The following is a 27,402-nucleotide window of genomic DNA, read 5'->3' as shown; positions in this document are numbered from 1 at the left end:
CTTGGTGATTATTATACCCTGGTGACAGATGATTGGGACAGGACCAGAGGAAACGAAAAATAATAGTCTGTGGGAAAAGTTTGAAGGTAGCACTGACAGAACATGCTTGTGGAATGAATATTGGGGGAAGGTATAGAACCCAGGCTGACTGCTTTCGGCAAAACAACTGAGGAAATGGTGATGCCATTAACTAAGATGAGGGAGCCTGGAGAAGGGATGGGAGGAAGGGAGATTCAAGAGTTCTGCCTGTGGCCGTGTGAAGACTGAGATACCAGTGGGTACTCAAGGAAAAATGAAGGCAGCTGAAGTTTGAAGCTCAGAGGAAAAGTCAGGTAGAACAGGTAAGAAAAGGAAAGATTGGCTGGGATCTACTTAGGATTGAGTTTAGATAGGGAAGAAGTTTGAGGACAGAGTCCTGGGTAACATTAGAAATCAGGATTCAGCAAAAAGCACTGCGAAGGAGTGTCCAATAAGGCAAAAGAAAAATCAGGCCCGAATGAGCCAAATGAAACAAGGCATCAAGAAAGAGTGAGTGATGAAATCTGTCACTGACAGATAAGGCCTGGGAAATGACCACTGGTGGGCCAGCACAGAGGCTGGTGACATCTTTGCCATGGGCTGTCTGGTTGCTATTGGGTTCATGAGAAAATTGGAGCTGAGGAAACAGAATGCAAGGAGATATGAGTCTTCTGAAATGTTTTGCTACAAAAGGGAACAGCATTTCAGAGTGTTAATTTTCCCAGAAAACTCAATGACCTTGGTACAAAAAGTTATAATCAGAAAACTACAAAAATCGCTCAAGTCAACCAAAATGTTTTTAAGTCTCTCCTCCATGGGAGGCTCAGTTCTGTTCACAGGGGGAGGTTGGAAAAAGATCTCAAAGGGGATAAGACATACTCCCATCCCTATGAAGATTATATTAACATTGAGAGACCTGAGAAGATGATAATGCTGTAAAAGCAGCTTTCAGGTTGTCAGGATCCTTATAAGGGTCATTGATTCTGACTAGAGGATGAGCGAAGATATAAGTGATCTCAGCTGGGTTTGAAGAGTGAGGATTTAATGAGTTTGGTCTGCTTATCAGTTGGATAATCAAAGTAAAGTTAAAAATTAAATCACTGAGACAATAAAATCCTCCCATTTGGTAACATAAGGGCTAAAGGTTTTGGGTAATCATTTACCTCCCAGGGATTAGACATTTGCAAAAAATCAGAGAGAAATTTATTTGAAAGGATTGAGGATCCTGCATTCTACCTCCCTCAGGTTAGCTTTAAAACTTTTGCCTTTAATATTCTGCTTTTGAGATAATGGGAATGGGTCTTTTCCCCTTAGAGAGCAGCTTACTTTTCTGTTTTCAGGTAGACGGAGAGGGTAGGGGAAGAGAATGCCCCTTTCCTGGGATAAGTCTGAAAAGTAAGAAAATATGTTGCCTTTTCCTAAAAGAAACAAGATCCCTGGAATTCTGGGATATAAACTCCAAGGGATGAAATTCTTCAAAAGTATAGCTGGAGAGAGAGGTAATAGAGATAGAGATTAAGACAGAGAGAGAGAGAGAGAGGAAGAGAGAGAGTCATTTAAAGATTCAGAGATGAAGCAGCAATTTTTAATAATATCTATAAGGGTTAATATCTTTTACATATTGAAACTAGAAGATCTGTATCATAAGATTTATATATTGAAGTTGTTTTAGGGATAAATTAATTTTTTTAAAAGCATAGATCAAATCTATGGTGAGACAGTAAGTACCAAAGCTAAATTCTCACAGAGGAAGATTTTCATCAGACCTAGAAGATCAACTAAATCAAAACAGACCAGACCCTTCCAACAAATTTATGTACAAGGGGAAAAGCAAAACAAATGAAATCTCATGTGGCTTTGGAAAGTAGGTCATAAGTGAAAAGCTTTGGGCAGAGGAATCTTACTTGGGGGATGTGAAAAAGAGCCATGGGCTGCTTCTCATAAGAAGGAAATGTGCAGCGTCAAGACCAGATAAGAGAAGGCATGTGAACTATTAATAGCTCTGCACCGCACCTTAAGGAAAAGTCTCATTCTACAGTGAACTGGTGACTAGTAGAGGAGAAGGATATATGTTAATCCAAAGGGAACAGACACAAAGAGTCTTGATAAGAAAAACTGATGGGAAACTGATATAAGGATGACTGCCAGATTTCTTTGACTGCCTCATTTACCTGATCTCAAGATAAATAGATAAGGCTGATGACTTCCAAATTTATATTTCTACCAAAGTCCTCTATTCTAAGCTATAGACTCCTGGATACAAAGCCTACCCGGCAATATTCCCTTCTGGGTTTAACAAACATCTCAACCCAAACAAAACAGAACTCTTGCTTTCCTCTGGAATCTGCTCCCCTCCCCACCTGTTTCCCCTACTTCACTGAATGCTCTCGCATTCATTCATCTGCTCAAGCTGTTAAGTCTAGAAGTCTCTGACAATTTCCTCCTTTCTCTCATCCCCATATCCAACTCTGTAGAAAGTCTTATCAGTTATGTCCGAAACAGATGCTGAATCTGGTCTTTTTCACCACGGCCAGTGTTGCCCAGCCACATCATCACTTGCACAGGTGAAGACAACAGTTTCTTTGTGAGTCTCCTGGTTCCCCGTCTTGTCCCTTACAGGCCATGTACCACGCAGAAGCCAAAGTAAATCCAGTCTCCTCACCAGGCCTATAGGACCTGACATAGTGGCCTCTGCCTACTATTTTGATCTCCTCTTCTACCATTAACCTCCTCACTCACTCTGCACTGCCATTGTGGACTACTTTCTACCTCAAAAAAACATGGCAGCCTTTCTAGTTCCTTTGCCTGGAATGCTCTTGCCCAGCTCTGCCTTCTTCTCATCATTCCTATTTCAGTTCAAATATAACTATTTTGTATGACAGACTAGGTAAAGTAGTTAGACTAGGCAGAGGGTTTGCCCTTCTCTCTGGATGCTAATGACTTAAGTTGTTGTCATAGCTACTCTCTCGTTTTCTTTATAGCAAGTGTTACTCTTTTTTATTTCCTATCATATTGTGCTCTGCTAGGATGTGACTTTCATGAGGGCATACGCCCATGTCTACCTCCTTGTCCTACAATAGCTCTGTCCTGATTTCACCTTCTGCTGTCTGCTTCATTGCTCTCATTGACTCCAGGAAAACCATTATTGCTGGTTATCAGAAAACTGGCAAATGTTTCTGTTATAACACCTATAGGGAGAGGGCAATTTAATGAGAGCTAAGTCCTTAATTCAAGCAGGAGAAGGAGCTGTGGAAGCAGAACATTCTATTTGTTGACTCAACAAATGTTTACTGAATCAATGAGTGAACTAGTGGTCAGTGAACTCTTAGGCACTAAAAGAGTCTCTGTGGGATAAAATGTTACCCTGAAAGGTAAGCTTTAAATCTTGTGAAGATCTAATTTCTCCAATTCAACTAATTGCCTTAAGATGTGGATAGATATGATAAGCATATTATTTCTACATCAGATTATTCAGTTCTTCCATTTTACCAAGTTTCTTCTCAGTGTTATCCATGTGTATTAATTTGGATTTCACTTCAATTTTGACTTTGATTTTGAATTCCAGTGCAGCCTGCAGGGACCCATGATCATCCTGTATTTGAAGGATGTAAAGGAGACAACTCATCTGTCAGTTGCTCACTTACTCACTTCAATGAGTTGCATAGTCATTATCCAGCATTTCCACTTGCAGTTACATGGTATCAAGAAAGGACCACATATGTATTATTTTTCTATTAATAGAAGAAGTCCACAAACATCAAGTAGAAAATGATTCCATTTCAAGGGCAACTACTACCCCATCCTTATCCCTCTATATCTGCTGGCCCCATAACTTCTCTGATCATTTTCCCATAGTCAAAAGTATACTGGCTATTTTCAGCCTTTGAATAATCTTATTTTGAGATTAGTAGGTCCAGTTCAACCAGCACAAGACTCCAAACTTCATCCTAAAGTACAGCTTCTTTCCTCCTCCAGCCTGGGCCTGGGCCTGAGGGCTCATTTGATTTGGCTTCTTGTTCCCTTTCTCTGCCAGCTCCTCCTCTCAACCCTCTTGTCAGCTGTGGCTTCTGATTCGTCCAGAGATAGTGATTAGGGAGACAGAGGGATGGTAAGAGGCAGTGAGTGTCTTTTCTTGGCTGTAACCCTTAGGATCTGGCATTGGTGCTCATGTTTGATGCCGAGTCCTTTAGAGGACCCCACTGGGTACATCAGCATCTTCCATGTCGTGGGTGATTTGAGTCTACCCACTTGGCCTTTATGCTTTCTCCCCTCAGCCATTGAGAGTTATGTAGTCCACCTCCTCTTTGGGGTTATGTGGCCTCTCCAGAAAGTTCTCATTGGCAGGATTTTAAAAAAGCTGCCAACTGGGTCTCTCCTGAATCGTGTACATCTGGTTCATGAAACAGGTAAGTCTTTATTGTCCCTCTTGCTATGGGAGGTGTCAATACTTCCCAGTCTGGTGTGGACTTTTCCCTTGCTCTGCAGCCATGGACCAATAGTCACCACCTCATGTCCTTAGATTCTGAGGCATGTGTCACTCACTAGTCCCCTTCACATGTACGTGTGTGAAATGTGCCCCCCCAAAACCTTAGGTGAAATACACAAAACTCTTTAAATGACCCCCTTAAAAGCAGCTCCTATCATGTGACTTGAAGTGAGGGCCCTCTTTCATGTAGTCAGGGTGAAGATATGATGGACAATACCAGCAGCTTTCTCTAAAGAAATTCTCTCTCAGCTTCTTCATCTCAGCCTGTTTGTGCCCTTGAGGTGAGCTCAACAGCCTCCTCCTTAAGTCCCACATGATGGTCTTGCCTACTATTCTGAAAATGGGGCAAAACATATTGCTTTTTTCTCAAAATAGTATGTGTTCAGTCAATTTGAAGTCAGAAGAGTCCCACTGTAACATCTAGTCACACACACACAAACATACACATCCCTACACACATACACCCTGCTTCCAAGGATATCAGTCAGAACCAAAGATTTCCACATTTCAGGGATTGTGACTACAGATCTTGTGACAGTTTTTTTCCTTTTTCTGTTTTTTTTTTTTTTAAGTGACAGGGTTTCATTTTGTCACCCAGGCTAGAGTGCCGTAGCATGACAGTTTACCATAACATTGAACACGAGGACTCAAGCTGTTGTTTTAAGTTATTTTTAATCATGGTAAAAATTCACAAAGACAAAGTTACAATCCTGCCTTCTTCATTCCCTTCTACAGAGATGGCCAGGATTGTCAGATTAATATAGCTTAATTTTAAAAGCAGAACTCAGGACAAGGTAGATGATAGTTGTTGCTGTGTTACTGTTGTAATTTTTCTTTTCATAATTTTTACTCATTTATAAACATGTATACATAATATATCAGTATGTATGTTTGACTTATTTATGTTATACTTATTGGTCTATAATTTGCTTTTCTTATCTAATATATTTTTAAAATATTTACATGTTTTTATATACAAATGCAATTCCTTGATGGCAATATAATATTCCAGAAAATATATGCACTTTATATAAATAGCAATGATCATTATCATTAGTGAACTCCTTGTTTTTTACTTTTACAAATATTGCTATGAGCAGTATCCTGGGACATACTTTTCTGTGTGGTTTTGTCTATTCATCTTTGCTACACACCAACAAGCAGGAATACCAAGAGGAATAATGCAGTTTGACTCCTGTAGTAGGGGAGCCAGAGATCATCTTCAACCCCTTTTAGTCCTTAGTAGGTTCTCCAGCTGGAGCTAGAAACTAGACTGACAGCAGGCAGATTAACAAGAGAAAAAGCATATTTATTTTATTAGTTTTACCTGTACATGAGTTTCAGAAAGTGAAATCTGAAGAAGTGGCTAAAGCAAGATGCTCTTGAACTTTGTACTCAAAGAATGACAAATCCCAGAAGTGACAGGACAAAGAAAATATGGATAGGGACAGTACATTTTCTAGGGCAGTCACTAGGAGATACATGGGGGCTATAAAACAGGGGAAAGATAAAGTGTGTGTATTCAGGCTGGGCATGGTGGCTCATGCCTGTGATTTTAGCACTTTGGGAGTCTGAGGTGGGAGCATGCATGTGCCTGTAGTCCTAGCTATTGGGGAGGCTGAGGCAGGAGGATCACTTGAGCCTAGGAGTTCAAAGTTACAGTGATGGAGCCACTGCACTCTCAGGCTGAGTGATAGAGTGATACTTTGACTCTTAAAAAAAGTATATTTATTCCTGTCTATTTAAGTCTCCAGTTTCAAGCCTATATTGATAAATGCTATTTTCTTGCCCTGGCATGGAAAGGATACTCCTCCCAAAGGAATCTTTAATCAGTTGCTGCATGCAGCCTGCCCTTTCTGAAACTAAAATTTTTCCAATGTTTTCAACTTGAAATAATCAATATACCAATCTGGCATATTCATATACCAATATGCCATTTGAAATGGCATATTCTTCATTCATTCATCATAAACCATAGCTAAGTTTTCCATACTTTTGCCTAAATTTGGTAATAACAATCTTTTAAAACATTTATGAAAGCTAATAGCTAAGATGAGATCTTGGTGTTTTAATTTCTATGTCCTTGATAGTGAGGCAGAGCACATTTTCACATTTTTGTTTTTTATTTATATTTACATATTATTCTGACAGCTACCTGCTTTTTACCTATTTTCTGTATTTTATCTTTTAAAAATAATCTTGACAAAGTTAAAAAAATGCCATTCCTTATATGATATCATGTGTAATTAATTTCTCCCTTTCTCTTAGTGATCTTTTATGGTATCTATTATTATAAATAAGTTTTGTGCTTTTTGTATCCTGTAGTCTCCTTATTATATGTCTAGGTGCAGCTTTAATTTTGTTTCTCCAGGTGGAGAACCATTGTGATTCCTGAACCTGAAAAATCTTGTGTTTCACCTCTTCTGAAAAATTCTTATTTATTATTTCTTAAAGTATTATCTTTCCTCAATTCTCTTTATTTTATCCTTTTACTTAATATACATTGGACTTTTTAAATCCCTTTGCTATCATCCCTCATTGTCTACTGAGCTTTTTATTCTGAATAATTTACATAGCTCTACCTTCTATTTCATTAATTCTTTCATTAGCTATGTCTAGTCACTTAGTTTTGAAATTAAACACTTAAATTTTTTTTTTTTTATTTCAAGTAATCTCTTTCTTAAATCTGCTTGTTCTTTTGGTAACTTCTTATGTTTTAGATGCCATATTACATTTCTTCAATTATTTTAAGCATGCTTACATGTTATCTTTATCAATGTATTCTAATTTTGGAAGTTCCTTACTGTTGAATCTGAGAATTTGCTTTGGATGGATCACTTCTTTGAATGTTTACAACTTTGGATTTTGAGTTGATATTTAGTAGTACTTCATCTATAGTAATCCTATGTGATCTGTGTTGAGGAAATCAGCCGGGATCCAATTCTTCAATCAGTTTTTCAGTTGGGATGTGTTCTCAGACAATTCAGAGAGTATAAATCCCTGTCTTCAACTCTCTATAACATAGTTATAAATTTTCAGAATTTTCAGAGGCTTTTTATTTTCAAACCAGAACTCAGGACAATGCAGAGCACTGTCACTGCCTTAATGTTGCAATAGGCAGAGCCCTTTTTAACTAAATTTTGAACTCCTTCGAGGTTTTTGGCTTCATAATAGGATGTTCATTATAATTCCCTTCCTGGCATGGGCCTAAGGCTTCATTCTTCACCCTTCCAGCACTGTGGACCTCAAGCCCCCCATGTCACTAAAATTAATGCCTCTGCTCTATCCTAATCTTCTGGTCACTGAAGAGTTAGTGCATACCTTTAACTTTCCATTACATCCAATGAGGATATCCTCTTACTATTTTTGGAGCTATGTATTTAAAAAGATGTTTGCTATATTTTATCTAATATATCTACGTGTTTGTGATAGGTTTTTAGGTAATTCAATCCACTAAAATCTTCCAGATGAAATTCAAATAAGGTGGTCAAGTTTTAATGTTCAGTTGATATCTCTAACATCAGTTTAGAGATATGGGAATGCAGAACTAGAAAGATTCTTACACTTTATCAAGGCAATCAGACCAGGTCCTTTATTTTAGAGAAGCAAATACTAGGACCCCTCCTCTGGTAACTGTAAACTGTCAAGGCCAGGCAATTGGTTAGTGATAGAATAAGGATGACAAATTAGGTTTCCTGAACCCTAATATATCACTTTCCCCACTAGCAACATGTTTTCTTAATTCTTAGAAGAATCACGACAGTGTCATGTAAGATTTTCTCTGTATTTGCTTTTTGTTCTTTTATTTAAGTAGGTGAAATACCAGTCCCTGGGAGGATAAAACCAAAATGTCTATTGGCGCAGATGCCAAGGCCACAGTGGGAGACATTTCCAAAGACAACAATTTAAACACAGCTCAGCAGCAATTCTCCAGGAGAGGTAAAGTCAAGCAAGGAATTTGTATGTGGATAAACCTGGGATCTATATCACCTTGAGTTCCATTTTTTTAATATATACAGCATTTCTTTTCGCCAATTACCAAGAATTCTATATAGTTATAAAGCATTTTTTACTGATAATTGTTTCAATTCTCACAAGAAACCTTGAAGATATATAGGACAGGTAGGTATCATGATATTATTAAGAGATAAAGGAAAAAATTCACAGTAGATTCCAAGTAGGAAGCCTGGAAACCAACCTTGGCTTGCTGATTTTAGGTCCTAGCTATGTCCCATTAGATCTCTTTGCTCATGTTACACCAAGATCTGCCTCAAAAAGAATGGGCTTTTCCTTTCCACCATGCCAGAAAAGTCACCTTTTCTCCTTCCTTTCACCTACATGGCAACTTTGTACTTTTCTATAATATCCCTTAAAGAAAACTGTGCAACACCTTATTTTTCTCTAAACACTTAATAACTTATGTTATTCACTAATTATCTTAAGATATAGGGTTTTCATCAGATAATGCCTTTAAGAAGCAAAACACTAATCAAGATGGAAAGTTTTGTAATATTCAACATTTTAGCTAGTTTATGTTATCAATGAAACAGAGTTCTTCTAATTTCATCTACCAAAGACGAAATCAGGAGATATACTCAATAATACTCATCCTATAATTGACTGCCGTTGGACCCAGAATGAATACCATTCCAGCAGTCTTGGCTACTGGTCTCATACATCTCCAATTATTTTATAGTCTATTGTACCATAACATTGGCTAAATTCTCCAATCCTAACCCTCTTACTCTACCTCAAAATCAGTGAAATGAAGAACTTAGTATAAAATCTTACCAAGGTGCAGTATGGCATATCGAGTAAAAACACAGGTTAAGAGGCAGACTGAGTTTGCAATTCTGATTCCACTTTTTATGAGTGGCATAACCTTAGACAAGTTTACCTATATCTCAGTTCCACCATTTGTAAAAGGATAATATGAACAGTAGCTAACTCACAGGATTGACACAGGATTAAATTAGTTAAACTATAAATACTTAGAACAACATCTTACATACAGTAAATGAGATATGAACATTAGCTGTTGTTATTAGTACTCCCACAAGGTCCCCTCCTAAGCTCATTTATCGGCAGTCATTGGAAAGAATATTAATTTATAGTTCATCTAAAGTTGGACTCACATTTGCTCTTTCCAGTTTCTTCCACCTTGTCTGTCCCAGTAAGCTGCTCCATCTTCTGGTGACTGTTCCTGAAGCTACAACTGTATCAGGCAATTCCTCTATAATTACAGCCTGTTGTTACAAATGGTATCATACTAATAACATTCATCCTTTTTTTTGTGAAGTTCCTTCCCACTTGAAAAGGCTTAGAACTCCAGTTACTCGTCAGTTAACCGCATTGTTATCTTTTTGGATTTCTAAGTATTTCTCACAGTGCTTAGGAATAATACTTGATGATGACTTCATCAATTAGTGTCAAACATCAGCTTTCCTCTCACCTCTCTCTCTGGCCTATGCTCAGTTCCTCTGTACCACAATCCCAAGAATTTCTCTGGGTACCAGTGCCCTTGAAGGCTACAGGTGTTTTTTGCTGGGTGCTACTGTACTTTAAGACACTCAGAGAACCAAATCCAGGTTCCATGAGGTGAGGAAAAATGCTCCCTCCTCATTATATGTCACATCTGGTCACCTGGTTACACAACAGAACTACTTAAGCTCCTACATCTTCAGAGACCCCGAGTAAACAAAGCTGGATCCTCAGGTTCTGTTGGAAGGACCACATATGGTCCTTATTAGGCTCAATTGAGGATTTGTGAGGCTGGGGTGGAGATGGACACCACTTTGATCACTGTCCTCCTATCCACCAGAGACCCATGAGCTTCTATATTAGTCTGGGTTATATCAGAAAAACAAAAGCAACTGTGGGTATATCCACAAAAAAAGAGTTTAATATAAAGGACTGGAAGATTCTAGAGACTTTGTAATGCTGGAGAAGCAAAAGTCAGGTTGGCCACTCTGAGGAAGTTCAGAAGGGCAGGTTAAGACAAAGCCAATAATCCCAGCTATGTGTGCAATTTTCAGAAGAACACCCCAAGTCACAGGCAAAAATTCAATGTCTACCATAATCAATCCTCACTAAATTGCCGGCAGTGGCCTTTTCTTTTCTTTCTTTCTTTCTTTTTTTTTTGCAGTTTTTGGCCAGGGCCAGGTCTGAACCTGCCACCTCTGGTATATGGGACCAGCACCCTACTCCTTTTAGCCACAGGCACCACCCTGCAGTGGCCTTTAGATCATAATGGTTTCTCATTGAGTTCAGCCTTCCAAGTTGTGCCAGAATGCCCTCATCTGTAGAATCTGAAGAGAATCCTGCTTCCCTGGTAGTCTGAAGATTGTAGTTTCCAGGTATTTGCACCTTTGTTAGTGTGGAGATCACAAAAGGGTGGGAATGGCACTGAGACATAATAAACAATGTTAGGGAAACCAGCTTTGCTCCTTATCAGAAGCCTACTGAGAGGTGGATGTACCCTTTTCTGTGGGGGAAGAATGCCACCTAAAAGCCAATTTACAATAGAACTCCTTTCTGAAAGCCATGGACATAAATAAAAGAAGCACAATGCTTTGACAAAATACTTCCGTCTTGGTTGAAACTAGGGAATCACTCCTACCATACATTAGAAACTCCAAGGCTAGCTGTTAGATTTAATACAATTTAAAGGAGCTTGAGAGAGGATGTCAAGAGCTGACAAATCTCCCATCACTGAAGCATGATGCAGTGTTATAGGAAGGTGCTGTGAAGCTTTAGTTTATGTTCCAGCTCAGAGTGGCAGTGTCTAGAAGACAAGCAAATCACAGGCATGAAGAGCTCCTCAAGAATCTTCAGTGCTGGGGTGTGCTGAGTGAAGCATACATGGGCACACACCCTGGAGTTTCCCCCTTATTGCTCACCTGTCTTGCCAAAGGTCTGCAACTTAGCATCACGGGGCCAGCGTAACAGAGCAGGGGAAAATATAAGCGACTGCAGAAATCAGCTTCGGAATTTGGAGGTCTTGCTCCCCAAATTCTGCAGTGTCACTGCAAGATTAAAATGAAGAGGAGTTAGCTTCCTTTAAATTGGTAAAAGAATTTCTTTACACCTTCTTCCCTCCTACTCACTGCCATCGGCCCACCCACATACACTACTGCGTGTCAGCCTAGCCTCAAACCAGCAAAGGGGGCCTTGTGCTGGGGTTTCAACGCATGAGAACCAGTCAAGCAGGATTGGCCTTATTGTCCAAGGCTATATAGAGGTATACTGCAAGGAACTTATGTAAATACATTAGCACAAAGGACAGGAAAAAGAAAGGAATGTGATAAAAGAGAAATCAATCAGAACACTTATGAAAAATAATAGGTCTTTATAATAGCTATAGCATAATAAGCACATGCTCTATGTCAGGCACTGTTTTAAGTACTTTAATTGTATTAATACATTGAACCCTCAAAGCAATCCTTCACCCCCATTTTAAAACCATCACCATTTTATTACCATCACCTCCATTTTAAAAGAGCCAGAACTCAGGCACAGAGGCAATTAAGTAACTTGTTTAAGTCATCCAAGTACAAAGAAGCAGCAGCCAGATTCACAGGAGCTGTTGTTAATCACACCACACTGCTGTGCTTACTTTACTTTAGGGAAATTGAAGAATATTTTCATCTCCAATTTCCTCAAGTTCTTAATAATAATAATAATCATAACCATAGACTATAGGAAGCAAAGCAATGGGAAAAAGTGGACGAAATCTCTAATATGTAGTATAGATAAGAAAAGAAACCAAGGAGAAAATAATGTGCCTATAGAATTAAAGTAAGAACTAGCAGCAGCAAGAAAAGAAATCATCACTTCAGAAAATAAAAAAAAAAAATCAAGTGACATGAAGTTGCTTGAAAAACTCATGACAAATGCAAAAGGGTAGCAAGATAGTGAATCGTAAGATGTGAAGATGGGAATAAAATAAAGATTACATAGTAATACATGAAAACTAGTTAATTACACATCCAATTCAGTGAATTTACAACTTCAGGGAAAGTATGTAAGAAAACAAAATTGACAACTTAAATGTAAAAGTAATGTGAACTCAAATGAGGCAGGAATTTAAAATATATACAAGAGCTGTTTCTTTGATAAAGAAGATGCCATTCATGGAAGTAAAACCAACAAGCCACTGCTTAAATTAATCAAGCACAGAGATTAAATACAACAAGTAATCATTAGAAAATATGAGACAGAAGCATTTAAAATGTATAATGTGCTAATTATGAAGAAAGTAGGTAAGCAAATGACTGTAGAAATTATAGTTTAAAATTAAATTTAATTATGTAATCATAACAATTATAAAATTGAATTATTAAAAGATTTAACATTTTAAACATAATCTAATTAGAGTTGTCTAGAAATTATAAACTTCTAAATTTGTAATCAATAAATTTGAATATAGAAAAAATAAGAAAAATTATACATGTCAAAAAACATCTCATTATTCCTATTCAACACTGAATAAAATTCCTCAAGAAAATGACTGTTGCAAATGGTAAATATAACTGTTTTTTCCCATTATTTGTACATAACATGTCTTCCTTTATTTAGTCAAGATCCAAGGGGAGGTAACCCTGATGAAAATGATAGGAAAAGAACTCAGTTACAGAAATAATAAAAAGTACTTTACGAAACTTGTGTGGGCCTTAACTGAAAACAATTATAAAATTCTACTTTGGGGCAGAGTAAAAGACCCGAATACTTAGATATAGGTAAGTATCCCTTTGTGGCAAGGAAGATAATATTATAAATGTGGCAATCCTTCTTAATCTGTCACATTGATATGACATTGATCAAAATTCTAATGTAAATTTTTATAGATGGTGTGGGGGCAAAAAGGGTTTTGACTAAATGTTCTCATAGGTAAATGAAATATGAGGATCTGTCAGTTCCTGGAACTTAGCAAGAACATCACTACACAAAAGGAAATTGTGCTGACTGCTCCAAGAGCTTTGCTCCCTCTCAGGAGTCAGGAATCAGGGCACCTACATACCTTGAGGCAGTGATCACATATTACCTCTCTCTCTACAAATTTAGTCTATTAACCCTTACAGGTGTTGTCAAACTCATGTATTGGCACTCAACCACAGGGATAGTCCCCATGTCTATGGAACACTGGCAAATTTTGTGTAAGCACGAATTACAGTACTAATATGAAGTTTAAATGCTTCCATAATCTAACCCTAGCATTTACCTTTCAAGTTACCTCTTCCCTCCCCCGGACTCCCAAAAGGTTATCTTCCATGTTCCCCATTCATAAATGGTACTCTGAGCTAGACCAGCTGCTCAAGCAGGGCACTTGGTAATCCATTTCCACAATTTCTTCTCATTGTTTGTGTTCAATCAGTACTTCTAGCCAATTCTTTCTCTAAATCCACGTCTTTTAATTCTCACTCTTATCTGCTTATCCCAGGGATCCTGCTTGAAAAGCTATTCCCAAATTCTTTCTCTGATCAACTCTGCACATTCTTCAAGTCTCTTCTTGGCAATGCTTCTGAGGGGGTCACCTTACCTTCTAGGGGGACAAAAGTCCATTAGACACTCTCTATATTTTTGTGTTGCAGACAGATACCAATCTTCACTCTTTTCCAGACTTAGGGAGAAAAACATTCTGATTTTAAGACTTTATTATTATTTTTTTATTAAATCATAACTTTGTACATTGATGCATTTATGGAGTTCAGGGTACTGCTTTGATATACAATGTGAAATGTTTACTTTGAACTAAGTAACACATCCATCACAACTATACTCATTTCTTAATAGTTTTGAAATGTAGCATTGCATCATGCACATAAGGAGAGGTCCCCCAAATATCCTCCCTCCTCCCATGATTTTAAGATTTTTTTTGTACCCTTCTCCTCTCAGGCTTTTGTTCATTCCGCCATGGGATGGCTTTCATCTTGCAGCTTTGTAATTTTTCGATTTATGCCCAACAAATGAACTTGAGCATTACCATCTCAGCTATGGTGAACAACACAAACTCACCCTTCCAGCCTAATGCCTCCATAGAAGGGCCCGCCCCTGACTCCCAGCACTACTGGAATGAAACTTCAAAGGAATTTAAGGCAGTGGTAAGTTTAATGAGACTGAACCCTTTCTTTAACTCAAATGGTCTGACTTAAAGGGTTAGTGGGCATGTACTACATGCCAGGAATAGCACAAAAACATAATATGTACCTAAAGAGATTATAGTTCTACTTAAGTTTAAGTGTAACCAGGGACCAAGTTAGAAGAAGAAAAGCACATTTTGCTATTCAGCAAACATAAATTGTTCTCTCACTATGATGAAAATCACTATAAAATATGTTTCACATACTTAAATCTACTTTCTTTTCCTTCCATCTACATGTATTTTTATTATTTTGCCTATGATGCTTTCTTTGTTGTGGGCTTGCTTTCTTTACAGGCTGTCTTATGTTTCAATTAGTCAGTTAATTGTGTTGGGGGAGAATGAGTATTTGGCTTGTATTTAGCATTTTAAAAATGAAATTGGTATGTTAGAGGAATTTAAGAGGCAAAAGGAAAGAGAACTGCCAATTATTTTTTCCTTTCAAATCCTCACAATAAAAACTTTCAACTCTGACAAAATGGTGAGAATCTCTTTGTCATCTAGGCCCCTGTGTATGACTGGAGTCCTGAAATTCAGGGAATCATCCTCAGCTCCCTCAACTATGGCTCATGGTTGGCTCCAATCCCCAGTGGCTACGTGGCTGGAATATTTGGAGCCAAGTACGTGGTTGGTGCTGGCTTGTTTATTTCCTCAGTCCTGACCCTCTTCATTCCACTGGCAGCAGATGCTGGAGTAACCTTGCTTGTTGTCCTTCGGGTTGTCCAAGGTATAGCCCAGGTACCAAGAGATTTTCCAACTATAAGCAGAATATAGGTTTCAAAATGACCTCAGATGTCCAAGAATTAATTTTTTTCCCCTCAGGTTATGGTATTAACAGGTCAGTATTCAATTTGGGTCAAATGGGCTCCCCCACTGGAACGGAGTCAACTCACCTCCATTGCTGCTTCAGGTAATTGATACTCTAATTCTCACCTTATACACACTGCCAGAGAGTACTCAGCTAAGACCTATCAACAGAACCAATACCTTATACTGCAGTTATTCTGTCTTCATGGTCCTTGCTGTAAATCACTACTCTATAGTGACTTTCTTGATCATAACTGAATGCTTTCTATGTATCAAACATTCTTATGTTTAGTACATATTAACTTCATTTTAACCTCAGAACAATCTCTTAAGTCGTCTACTTATAATTATTTCCATAATGGAATTTAAGATGCAAATATACTAGTGCCTTATCCAAAACTATATAGCTAATGAATGAAGGAGCAGGATTTGAACCTAAATAGCCTTGTTTGAAGATCACTGTGTAACTCAGCTTTGTACAAAGCACACAGAATTCCCAAACTGACCTTCTGACGCAGAACATCCTTGCACCTTCTATTTAGGGTCAATGCTTGGGTCTTTCATCACTCTCCTTGTTGGTGGTCTCCTCTGCCAGACCATAGGATGGCCTTATGTCTTCTATATCTTTGGTGAGTTTGTGTTTTTCAAATCTCAGAATTTTATTTTATGACAGAGAATGCTGGGTATGATTTCTGTGATGCAACTTATCTATAGTTAACCAAATCCTAACAGACATGGACACTTACAAAACTAAAGTTGATAATGTTCAGAGCTAACAATGTTGGGAATCTTGCATGTTGTAAAAACAATATTTAAGTTTTGGTAGCCTGTGTAGAATGACTTTATGACTTTGAAAGAATCATAACATCCCTCCCTGCATCTAAATTGAACCCAAAGGACTCCAGAGCAATTACTTTCATGAGATGTTGAAAATATTATTTTGATGGGGCTATATTTGTAGTTATGCTTATTTATTTATTTAACATTCTTTTATATTTTTCCTGTTATTGCAACAACCAGAAAATTATGTGAATGTAATGTAATCATAGGTAAAATACTGATTAGAGTTGAGAATCAATCAATAGAATATGCAGAACAGAGCAGACCGTGTGAGGTTCAGGAGTAGACATACTATACACAGAGATGCTGCAGAAAAGCTCCACAGGCACAAGGAATGCTCAAGAGGCAATATTTTACTACTTCACCTTTGTACCTCTGTGGTGCTCTGCTTGGTCAGCTGCTGTCAGCTAACGTTTATGTTTGCTTGATTTTTGAAAGCTTTTCTAATACCCCATCTGCAAATTTCCTGATACTGTAGGATAAGTTCCACTAACGTTTTTGTTAAAGATAATGTTTTTGTTAGATAAAGGGTTCCTGTATTATCAGGTCAATATATTCACCAGAAAATATTTCCATAATGGAATTTAAGACACCAGCATACTAATACCTTGTCCAAAAAGAAGGAAAAAATTGTGATGATTGCCTACTGCAGCACACCAACTTTTGGTTCTGTCATGGAAACTTCTTAGGGCGGGTTACAAAAATTACGCAAACAATGAGAGAGCCTTATTGTACTCATGGATTTTGAGAAACAATAAAGAGCATATATAAAGTAGAAATGTACTAAATATTTGTTGAATCAATATTAACATCCTTTAACTCCAATGTGCAACACTGCTAATTTTCATATCCCTTGTTCACTACTTGAGTAAGTCCTTTAATGGCAAAATCATGTCTTTTATTCTTATATTCTCAAAATTTAGCAAATTCATGGTGTATGGTGGCTGCTATATGATATTTGTGAACAAATGCATAAATGATAAGGAATCCAAATGTAAAGAACTCTTAAGAATTTCTTAAGATTATAAAGAGGGAAATTGGAGATGAGCCATATTTTCACTCAATACTGATAATGTTGAGTCCCCAACTTTGTAATAATGTAATATTAGAGAACTTTGCTGAGGACTAATTTCATTTCATGTCTAGAAATTAGGGGAATCAATTGCACATAATAATGTACCACTCCTAGCTCTTAAGTGCTTTGAGAGAGATAAGAGATAGATATGGAAAGGTTGTGTGATGAAAGGAACTTCACAAAGCACAACTAGCAGTAGGGATGATGACTGGTACTTGAACAGTGAGGTCATTTTCAAGTGCACAGGATAAACGCACTAAAAACTTGTAACAATGTGCTATAGCTTTAAAAAGAGTGCATTTCATAACCTCCCCAAACTCAGTTTAATCACTTATTCTCATAGTTCTTTGTGACAGCTAGGTGGCTTTGCTCTGTGTCTGTCATCTGCCTTGGACAATGGATTAGTTGGACCATGTTCATTTTTCTCATGACAATGGCCAAGAGCCAAGAGAACAAGTTAAAAACTGCAGAGCTTCTTAATGTCTAGGCTTGGAAGTGCCCTATGCCATGCCCAAAGTGCAGTGGTGAAAAGTACCCGCCATCCACAATGAGGCCATGCAAGAGTATAGAAGAAGGGAAGAGTAGAATATTGGGGCCAGTCATTTTTTCAACCACAGGAATCATCTCAGGGCACAGTTAAACTTCAATCCAGTGCTAACTGGATCCTCTTTCCCTAGGTGGAATTGGTTGTGCCTGTTGTCTTCTCTGGTTTCTTTTCATTTATGATGACCCTATGGATCATCCCTTTATTAGCACTGGTGAGAAGACATACATCATGTGTTCACTGGCTCAACAGGTACATCAAGAACTCTCCTACCCTTTCCCTACATCCATCCAGATGTCTCAGAGGTGAAGAGCACAGTAGAGGGAGTTCCTATCTTCTGATGAAAGAGATATTGATATATGCTTTCTTCCAGGATTGTTTGCCAGGCTGGTCTCTTCCAATTAAGGCTATGATCAAATCTTTACCACTTTGGGCCATTTTAGTCTCTTATTTCTGTGAATACTGGCTTTTTTATACCTTGATGGCATACACACCAACATACATCAGCTCTGTACTTGAAGTCAACCTCACAGATGTAAGTACAGAGAAAGCTTATTCTGTTCTTCTGTTTAAATATTTCATTATATAATTCACTGTTTCTCGCATGGTTACAAAATCAGAGACCCAGGACCTCCAAGTAGGAAATGGCAAATTGGTTAACTTGGATTGTAATTAATCTCAATGTGGTTTACTACTCATTAGAACAGGGTAGTATGATTCTAGGTCAGCTTGATACTCCTAGAATGCTGTATTTTTAAGGGACATAGCAAACTTTTATACTTAGTCCAATCAACATTTGCAGACAAGACACTCTGCTGGCATGTTTAATAAAACAGGTTCTGCCTTTGAAAAAATTGTGACAGAGAAACATAAACAACATGTATTGAAAATAATACAGCATTAATAGGACATAAAGTCCTAAATAAGACTTACATAAAAATTGGTGGATAATGCTGTTCTAAAAAGCATTTTATTTCAGCGTAACATATACAGAGAAAAATGCACATATGTGTAAAGCTCTCTGAATTTTCACAAAATGAATGGAAAGTTCACAGGAGCTTTTCTATTCCTCTTAGATGGGTTTCTTAAAAGCAGCTAGGAGTGTATCAGATGTCATAACTTGTGTCAATTCACAAGGCCACGGAGTTACCATTACATTCTCATCTTTTGTGCTCAAACCACAGCCTTGTATGAACTGGGCTTCTCTGGCGAAAACTTGCAAAGCGGCGGACAGAAAGCCGACCTTCTTAGCAGTGGTCTGAGAAGCATGCAGGGAAGCAGGCTGGATATGAGGTACTGAGATCAGAAAAGCCCAGGAAGGAGCAGCTTTTCTCAAGGAGGAAGAGGGCCAGAAGCAGACAGTGAAACTAGTACCTCAAGCCAGGGAATCACAGAACAGAAGGGCCAGAGAAGCAGCAGGCCAGTGCTGAGTAATAGACATTACTATTATGTCTAGTAGGGAGGCTACTGGGAATGATTTCTCTCTGGCATAAGGTTGACTCCCTACCTAGAGGCCAAGGGTGAGAAGCAGGAGGAGGTGGGGGGAATGAATGGAAAGACAAGTTGTGACCAGAGAACAGATCTCAAGTTGAGAAGTCAGGAGACCCAGACTCCTGTTGTTCTCTGCGTATTTTCTCAATGTCACAGAAGCTTGATGGCCTTGGTTTTATTTGTCCATAAAATGAACCTGTTGAACCAGGTTAAGAGCTAATCCTTTTCATTGTTTGACTTATACACAAAAAAGGATGGTCTTAGTTTCATTGCATTTTCTTTAACAGAATTTTTTTTTTTTTTTTGTAGAGACAGAGTCTCACTTTATGGCCCTCGGTAGTGTGCCGTGGCTTCACACAGCTCACAGCAACCTCCAACTCCTGGGCTTAGGCGATTCTCTTGCTTCAGCCTCCCGAGTAGCTGGAACTACAGGCGCCCGCCACAATGCCGGGCTATTTTTTGGTTGCAGTTTGGCCGGGGCCGGGTTATGAACCCGTCACACTCGGTATATGGGGCTGGCGCCTTACCGACTGAGCCACAAGCGCCGCCCTCTTTAACAGAATTTTAATTTTGTAGATTTAAATTGATAACGAGGTTCGACATTTAAAAAACCATGTGAAAAGGTAGAGTGAAACATCTCTCATTCATGTTCCTAAGATGCTCTGTTCTCCTAGCCCACTCCATGGTTAACTCTTTAAATTTCTTATTTAAAGAAATTCCATTGTTTCTTTATGAGAATGCAAGCATAGATGAATGTGTATTCTTATTTTCCCAACTTTTTTTTTTTTACATAAAACATTATTCTCTGTACATGCTAGTATGCTTTATACACTAGATTTTTGCCACTTGATATACCATAGGGATCTTTTCAGATCAGTATATGAGAATATTACTGAGCAATATTTGGGTTGTTTCCAATCTTTGAGTAATGTCATGAAAATCTTGTTCATTTGTCATACGTTTGTGCAACTATTTCTGTAGAGTATAATCTCTGCATGCAAATTGCTAAGTTAAAGGGTAAATGCACTATAAACTTTGATTATGTATGTCAAATTGCCCTCCATAGAGCACTGATAATATTTATGAGGATCTGTTTCTCTACAGTGTCAGTACACAGCATATCCACAAATTTTTGTGCCTCTGCTAATTTTATTTTGTATTTCTTCCATTATGAGCGAGGTTTGGTACCTTTAATGTGTTCAGGAGAAACTTATTTTTGTTTTCTTCTGTAAATTGTTCATATTCTTTGTCTATTTTTGCTTTGATCTTTTTAGTATTTATATCCAGGTGATGTTTATGTATATAAAGAGAGCATTAGTTTTTTTGTTTTGTTTTTGTTTTTTGCAAACTGGAGCTATATGCACATTTTCCCCTGGTGCTAAAATTGTATTGGCTCATTCTACTAACATGAAATTTGTATTAAAAGTGATGTGTATATAGAGAAAGGCCATAGATATGGACAATCCGTCTATGGTCAATCTGTGTCAAGGCAAGGGTGGTAAGGGGACAATGCACTTCACCTGGTCTCTGATCCTCAGAGTGGGATTTTGTCAGCCCTGCCGTTTGCTGTTAGCTGTATCTGCATTATCCTTGGAGGTCTATTGGCTGACTTTCTCCTCTCCAAAAAAATCCTCAGACTCATCATCATCAGGAAACTCTTCACTGCCATTGGTAAGGGCTGAGATGAACACAGACGTGAATGCAGGATGCTCAGGGAAGCCTCCTCTTTACTCTGTGTTTGTCCTCCTACCCCAGGGGTTCTCTTCCCATCCATAATCCTCGTGTCCCTGACCTGGGTCAGATCCAGCCACATCGTGACCATGACCTTCTTGGTACTGTCCTCTGCCGCCAGCAGCCTCTTGGAACTAGGAGTCCTTGTAAATTTCTTGGATATTGCTCCTAGGTAGGGACACCTTTGCCTCATGTTCACAGAAGCTCATTTCAGGTCCAGCAGTTATAAACCCACTCTGACACAGATAAATTATGACATGTGCAATAGCAGGTCCCAGGAAATGTCAGCACCAGCCCTATATCCAAGTAATGCCTGGAAGAGACCCAAAGCTGGCCAACCATTGTGAACTTAAGTTTTTTCAGGTGTGAACAAGAAGCGTCAGTGGCCACATTCCTAGCTTAGCTGAGGGAGATTCACACAAATCTCTCTGCTGATGAGGAATGCAGCACTTACACAGGGTTGGATCACTGAAAAGGATTCATGAGACTCCACAGGGTATGCTCATGTAAGGCTTTGATAAAGGCAAAGTACACAGCATTGTAGGAGAAATATTGACCTCAGTTACTGAGACTTCCAAATGGAGCTCACAAGGTTCTGCCCCACTCAACAGGGCATGCTTCATCCACAGATGATAAACTACCAAGATACTTGGGAGATACCTTGGTCTGAGGGAAACCAAAGTTCCATCCAGTGAGGGGACTTTTATACCTAAAGAAGGTTATTTTATACTTAACAACAAAGCTATGGAATCAGATTTCATAGCAGAAATAAACAAAAACTGCAAGAAACCTATAAACCAGGTGCAAACCATAAAAGTGTACATTTTGTATCCACAGTGTTGACAAATTAGTACAGGTTACCCCTCGGAAGTCTCAGATACAAGCACAGGATTACACAAATCATTAGTCAGGGCATTTATTCAGGTTTAACCAATTCTAGGCATCCCCAGAGATAATCACAGAGTTGTAACAGACCAGTTGAGATTAACCATTTGTTTGTATGGGATTTTCTCCCCCTTTCTCTTCCTTTCTCCCAGGTACACTGGCTTTCTCAAGGGGTTATCGCAAGTCTTTGCACACATAGCTGGAGCCATCTCTCCCACTGTTGCTGGATTTTTCATCGGTCAGGTGAGGTCAAATGTTCTCATAAATATTCACAAGAGAAACCTATAGAAACATCATGTTTTCATTTGTATAGTAACCTAGAAGATGAATTTAAAGTACCCAAAATAAACAAATTCACTTGAAGACTTGATAATTTCCTAAGAAGCTTATTGATATACAGACTTTACATGAAAAGAGATGTATATGACATTGACATACATATCATTCTTTAACTTTACTGTTGTTTTCCACCAGTTAAGACAGAAAAACAGATGGAGAATAACAAAGAAAGGGTATTCTTTATGAAATCATGTCCCTTCTCTTTTTTTTGAAGCCTTGAATCTATTCCAGGCATTGACTAACACATTGTCAGAAAATGGTTGTTTAAAGTGGAAATCCTGTCATTCTCTCTCTCTTTTTTAATTTTTATTTTTTTATTAAGTCTTTTGTACATAGATCATAAATACATTTATGCCCATTTCAGTGTGTTGATTATTTGTAAATTGGAGTGCTTACATCATACTAATCAGCATAGTTTTTATCTCATTTACCCATTTATAGCATTAGGACATTTGTATGTCATTCTTTGATTCATTCAGCAAATAAGTATTGAACATCAGCATGGGCTATGCACTTGTAAAACCTATATTGTAGGAAAGAAACTAAGGAAAACTGGTGAAATAATTAAAATGTATGATACACTGAAGGGTGATAAATGCTAAGAAAAGAGGAGAATAGGGCACATAAAAGAAGGTGGAATTTCAATTTTAATAGCATGGTCAAGGACGGACGCACTGAAAAGGTAACATTTAAGTAAAGACTGAAAGGAAGTGAAGGAGTGAGCCAGATGGGAATATGAGGGGGAGACCACTCTAGCCAAGGGGCTGGCCAGTGCACTGGCCTTATGGCAAAAACGATCCTGCATATTCCAGAAGCAGCCAGCAAGCCTACACAGCTTGGAGCAGATGTTGGGGGTGGCCTGGGGGGAGCAGTAGGACTGCTAGCCAAAGTGTTTCTGAACCAAGAGGGACAAGAAGTGGGCAACTGGTAAGAACTTGTAATTTCCTGCCTCCAGGACTCTGAGTTTGGTTGGAGAAATGTCTTCTTGCTTTCAGCTGCTATTAACATACCAGGCCTGGCCTTCTACCTCATCTTTGGCTGTGCAGATGTGCAGGACTGGGCTAAAGAGCAGATGTTAACCCACCTCTGAGCAAACCAAGAGATGTGTTCCAACCCGATGCTTACTTCATCATATTCCCTCATAGACATTCCTTTTTTGTGCCCACTTGACTGATCAGTCATTTCATTGGAACTGACTTTGTTTCCTTTGTCTTCTTAGAGACCTTGGCTATATAATACTAAAGATTTTACCATGCCTGAAGATTTTATTGGGGGGTGGAGAAAATGACAGTTATTTGTGAGCTCCTGACAGCACAGGTGTCTTGGGATTTCTAGGTGTTCTCCTCTCTTTCTACTATTACCCTGGTAAAAGCATCAGGGTCTGAGGGACAATTTCTCACCAAAGCAAGAAAGGAAGCCAGAACCACAGGACTGAGAACTGAGAATCACAAGGGAGTTGTGCCCAAACACACAGAAGATGGACCCTATGAGCTGCTATCAAAAAAAAGTCTGAAACAACAGAAAGATTAGTATATACAATCCAAAGTCCTGGGCCAGGAGGCCAAAGCAGGTAAAGTTGCTCTCACTTCAGGTGAGGAAGGATACAATGCCATTCTGATGCCTGGTGTGGACAGAATGCCTAGGAGAAAAATGCCAAGAAGGACAATAGGAGTGAATACATCATGACAAGAGGAATGAACGTGTCTATAACTAATTGCGGTGACATAGTATTACTGGAATTTCGTTCTTCAGTAGGTCCTTGGTCTTGGGGATTCGAAGAATGAACACATGGATCACAGATCAGTAGTAATATAAGATTAGATAGAAAGGAATACAGAAGGAGTATAAAAGCACCAGAGCTTCTGGCAGAGGGAAAGACCCAAGTAGGAAGTCTCTGTGTGGGTCTTTGGTCTAGGGGTATAAGGTCTTGAGAATTACATTTGGTCAGGATGTGGTAGATGGAAGACACCTTTTCAATGTTAGTGAGCATATTAACAAATGAATGAATGTAGACCTTCCAGCATGTGGGGGTAATGGCAAGGGGTTCCCTTTCATGAAATTGCCCAGGCCTAGGAAACTGGAGTCCCCTGTCCAGCCTTGAGTGGGGGAACCCTGTATCAATTCTCCCTCTAAGTAAAAACTCTAACTGCTGTTAGAGAGGGAAATGGGCGTCAGCTTGGTCTAACTGCTTCCTGCTGTATCAGGCTGCTCATGGAAAGGGGCAATTAGGATTTTTTCAGAGGGAGGAGATCAGGAACTGTTTCCGGCCTGATGTCATCTCTGAAAGACTTAAATCTGATTAGCACATTAAAAGGCAAGGGTAGAACAGTGAGAGGAAGGGGTTAATTACAGTACCAGGTTGGAAATAAAGTCAGCAACTTCGAAAGAAAACTCTATTAACACTTTCCTGGTTTCTGAGTAATAACTTCAGATTTTCTTTAGGCTCACAAGTGTAGGTGGGCTGTGGCTGACTCTCTTTATGATCCATTTCTATAGAAGATGGTGGGTTCCAGGATTTTACTTGTGAATGATGCATCCATGAATCTAGTCTCATAACTTTAACAGCTGTAGAAGATAAGATTACAGGAAAGGAACCCTCCCAACTTGGGGTCAGGAAAGGTGAGTTGGAGGGAAGAGTTTTGATCATAACTAGATCTCCAGGAGAGAAAAGCTCTTTTAATGTTGAATATGAAAATGTAGTTGGGAGGTTTTTAAGGATTTGTTGAAATTTAGCCAAAGAAGTAATATGTTTTACTAATTCTGTAGTTTCTTAATCTACTAATAAATTGTAAGTTAAAAGGGTCTTCTGTGTAATAACTCAAACAGGCTACAACTGAGTTTCTGAGGTAAATTTCTTATTCTAAAGAGAACAATGGAAAGTAATTAAGTCCAAGAGAGATGAGTCTCTTTGAGTTAGCTTTTGTAACTGTCCTTTGATTTTATCATTCACTTTTTCTACTTTCCCAGAAGATTGGGGCCTCCAAGAGCAGTGTAGATGATATTTTATGCCCAGAGCTTTAGATATTCCCTATGTAACAGCTATTTTGAAGGGAGGCCCATTATCACTTTGCAAACTGAGAGAGTGTCCAAACTTGGGGATAATCTCGTGTACTAAAAGCCTTGTACAACTTCCTAGGCCTTTTCTGTCCTTCAGGGGAACATGTCAACACAATTAGTGAAAGTATTCACAAATACCAGCAAATATTGTATTCCATGTACCTTAGGGATATAAGTAAAATCTATTTGCCAATCTTCACCTGGTTGTTTACTTTGTTTTTGTGTACCTGGGGAGGAGGGTCTAGATAGTAATTTGAAGGATTGTTTCCCTGACATACATCACAAATCTTTATTATGTTTTATGGTTTTAAATAAGAGAGCTTTGGCTACTTGATAGGTGCTTTCAGTGCCAAAATGAAAGACTGATGTAAAGTTTTAAGTATTTTCCATTGACTTAGAGCAGGTAATAGCAATACCACTCCTATTTTTTAGACATCCTGAAGAAAGTAGTGAAGAGTCTCTGGATAAATCCCATTCCTTTTCTTTTTTATATTGTGGTGTATGTATTGAGGTGTATGATTCTCAAGTGAGCCCTCCCAAATGAGGGATTCCACAAGGGGAATTATTCCCTTCTGTACTGCCACTTTAGCCTCTTTATAGGCAAGTAGGCTGCCTTCAGAAATGTCATCTAAAGATTTTTGGTGTCCCTTACAATGAATAACTGCTACTTCTTGTGGAGCATGAACAGCTTGTAATAACCTGTCTATTTCATGATGATATTTTATGGGTGAACCATTGGAAGTTAGGTAATTGTGTTTCCTTCCAAATGGCAATATGGGCATATAAAATGAGAAAAGCATAGTTTGAATCAGTGTATACATTGACTGGTTTGTCTCTCCTAATTTCTAAAGTGTGGGTTAAAGCTATTAGCTCGGTGAATTGCGCACTGGTTCCTGAAGGGAGAGACCCACTCTCAATTATAGCATGTTGAGTAACTACAGCATAGCCTGCTTTGTAAGTTCCTTGTTCTATGAAAGAACTTCCATCCGTATACAAAACTATGTCAGAATTAAGTAGGGGAATTTCTTGTAAGGCTTCTCTAGCTGCATAGGTCTGTGCTATAATTTGTTGGCAGTCATGTCCTATTTCCTCAGTGGACTCAGAGAGAAAAGTGGCAGGATTCAAAGTGGCACAGGTGCGTAATTATAGCACTGGCCTTTTTAATAACAAAGCTTGATATTTAAGGAGGTGGTTGTTCGACAGCCAAAGATTGCCTTTTGAATTTAAAAGTCCAGTAAGGTCATAAGAAGTATAAATAATTAGGTCTCTTCCCAAAGTTAGCTTAGTTGCCTCTGGGGTTAAGAGAGCTACAGCTGCAACAACTTACAGACAGTGTGGCCATCCCTTGGCCACAGTGTCAATTTCTTTACTAAGATAAGCTACAGGTTGTAAAACTGGACCCCCATGTTGGGTCAAGACTCTTAGGGTAATTGCAGTTCACTCTGTAACATACAGATTAAATTGTTGTCTAGTAGGGAGACTTAAAGCAGGGACCTTAAATGTAAAAGAGCATTTTTCAATTGTTAGAATGCCTTATCTGCTTCTGATTCCCATTCTAGTGACCAGGCACTCTTTTTGAGTATTTTTAATTAAAGAATAGAGTGGTATTGCTATTTCACTATATCTAGGAATCCAGAATCTACAAAAGCCTATAATTCCACCTTAAAGCTGTCTGAGAGTTTAATGTTTGGGTGAGCCAATATTGGTTCTAGTCTTTCTTTGTCCAAGGCCCTCCTCCCCTGTGAAATTTAGAGACCCAAATTGTGCACTTTGGTCTCAAATAATTGGGCTTTAACCTTGGAAACTTTATACCCACAATTAGCCAGAAAGTTTAATAGAGCTTGGGTAGCTTTGTGGCATTCCTCTTCATCTGGTGCTTTCAAAAGAATGTCATCTACATACTGAACAAGAGTTGTTGTGGGCTATGAAAAACAAGTCTTGGGCTAAGGCTTGTCCAAACATGTGAGGGCTGTCCCTAAATCTCTGAGTTA

The 27,402-nt window shown here is 38.5% G+C and overlaps 1 protein-coding gene across 3 annotated transcripts; it reads left to right on the top strand.

The window, feature by feature from the left end:
• The first annotated feature begins 1,202 nt into the window (after positions 1–1,202).
• Positions 1,203–25,610, top strand: SLC17A4 (solute carrier family 17 member 4). 3 transcript variants are annotated; one of them, XM_053603034.1, is made up of 12 exons: positions 1,203–1,263; positions 8,316–8,443; positions 14,399–14,604; positions 15,147–15,380; positions 15,465–15,552; positions 15,992–16,078; positions 18,042–18,160; positions 18,282–18,443; positions 20,938–21,070; positions 21,155–21,302; positions 22,168–22,258; positions 23,310–25,610. In XM_053603034.1, the coding sequence occupies exons 2-12, from the start codon at positions 8,353–8,355 to the stop codon at positions 23,442–23,444; spliced, it is 1,494 nt and encodes a 497-aa protein (XP_053459009.1). In that variant the 5' UTR covers positions 1,203–1,263; positions 8,316–8,352; the 3' UTR covers positions 23,445–25,610. The 3 variants fall into 3 exon arrangements, with proteins under 3 accessions (XP_053459009.1, XP_053459008.1, XP_053459010.1); XM_053603033.1 differs by having other exon boundaries at positions 1,213–1,263; positions 8,319–8,443; XM_053603035.1 differs by lacking the exon at positions 15,147–15,380 and having other exon boundaries at positions 1,213–1,263; positions 8,319–8,443.
• Positions 25,611–27,402: the final 1,792 nt, after the last annotated feature.

The sequence above is a fragment of the Nycticebus coucang genome, chromosome 9 (genome assembly GCF_027406575.1).
Source record: "Nycticebus coucang isolate mNycCou1 chromosome 9, mNycCou1.pri, whole genome shotgun sequence".
Lineage (NCBI taxonomy): Eukaryota > Metazoa > Chordata > Mammalia > Primates > Lorisidae > Nycticebus > Nycticebus coucang.
The sequence above is the reverse complement of the archived record's forward strand: the minus strand, read 5'-3'. Positions and strand labels throughout refer to the sequence as shown.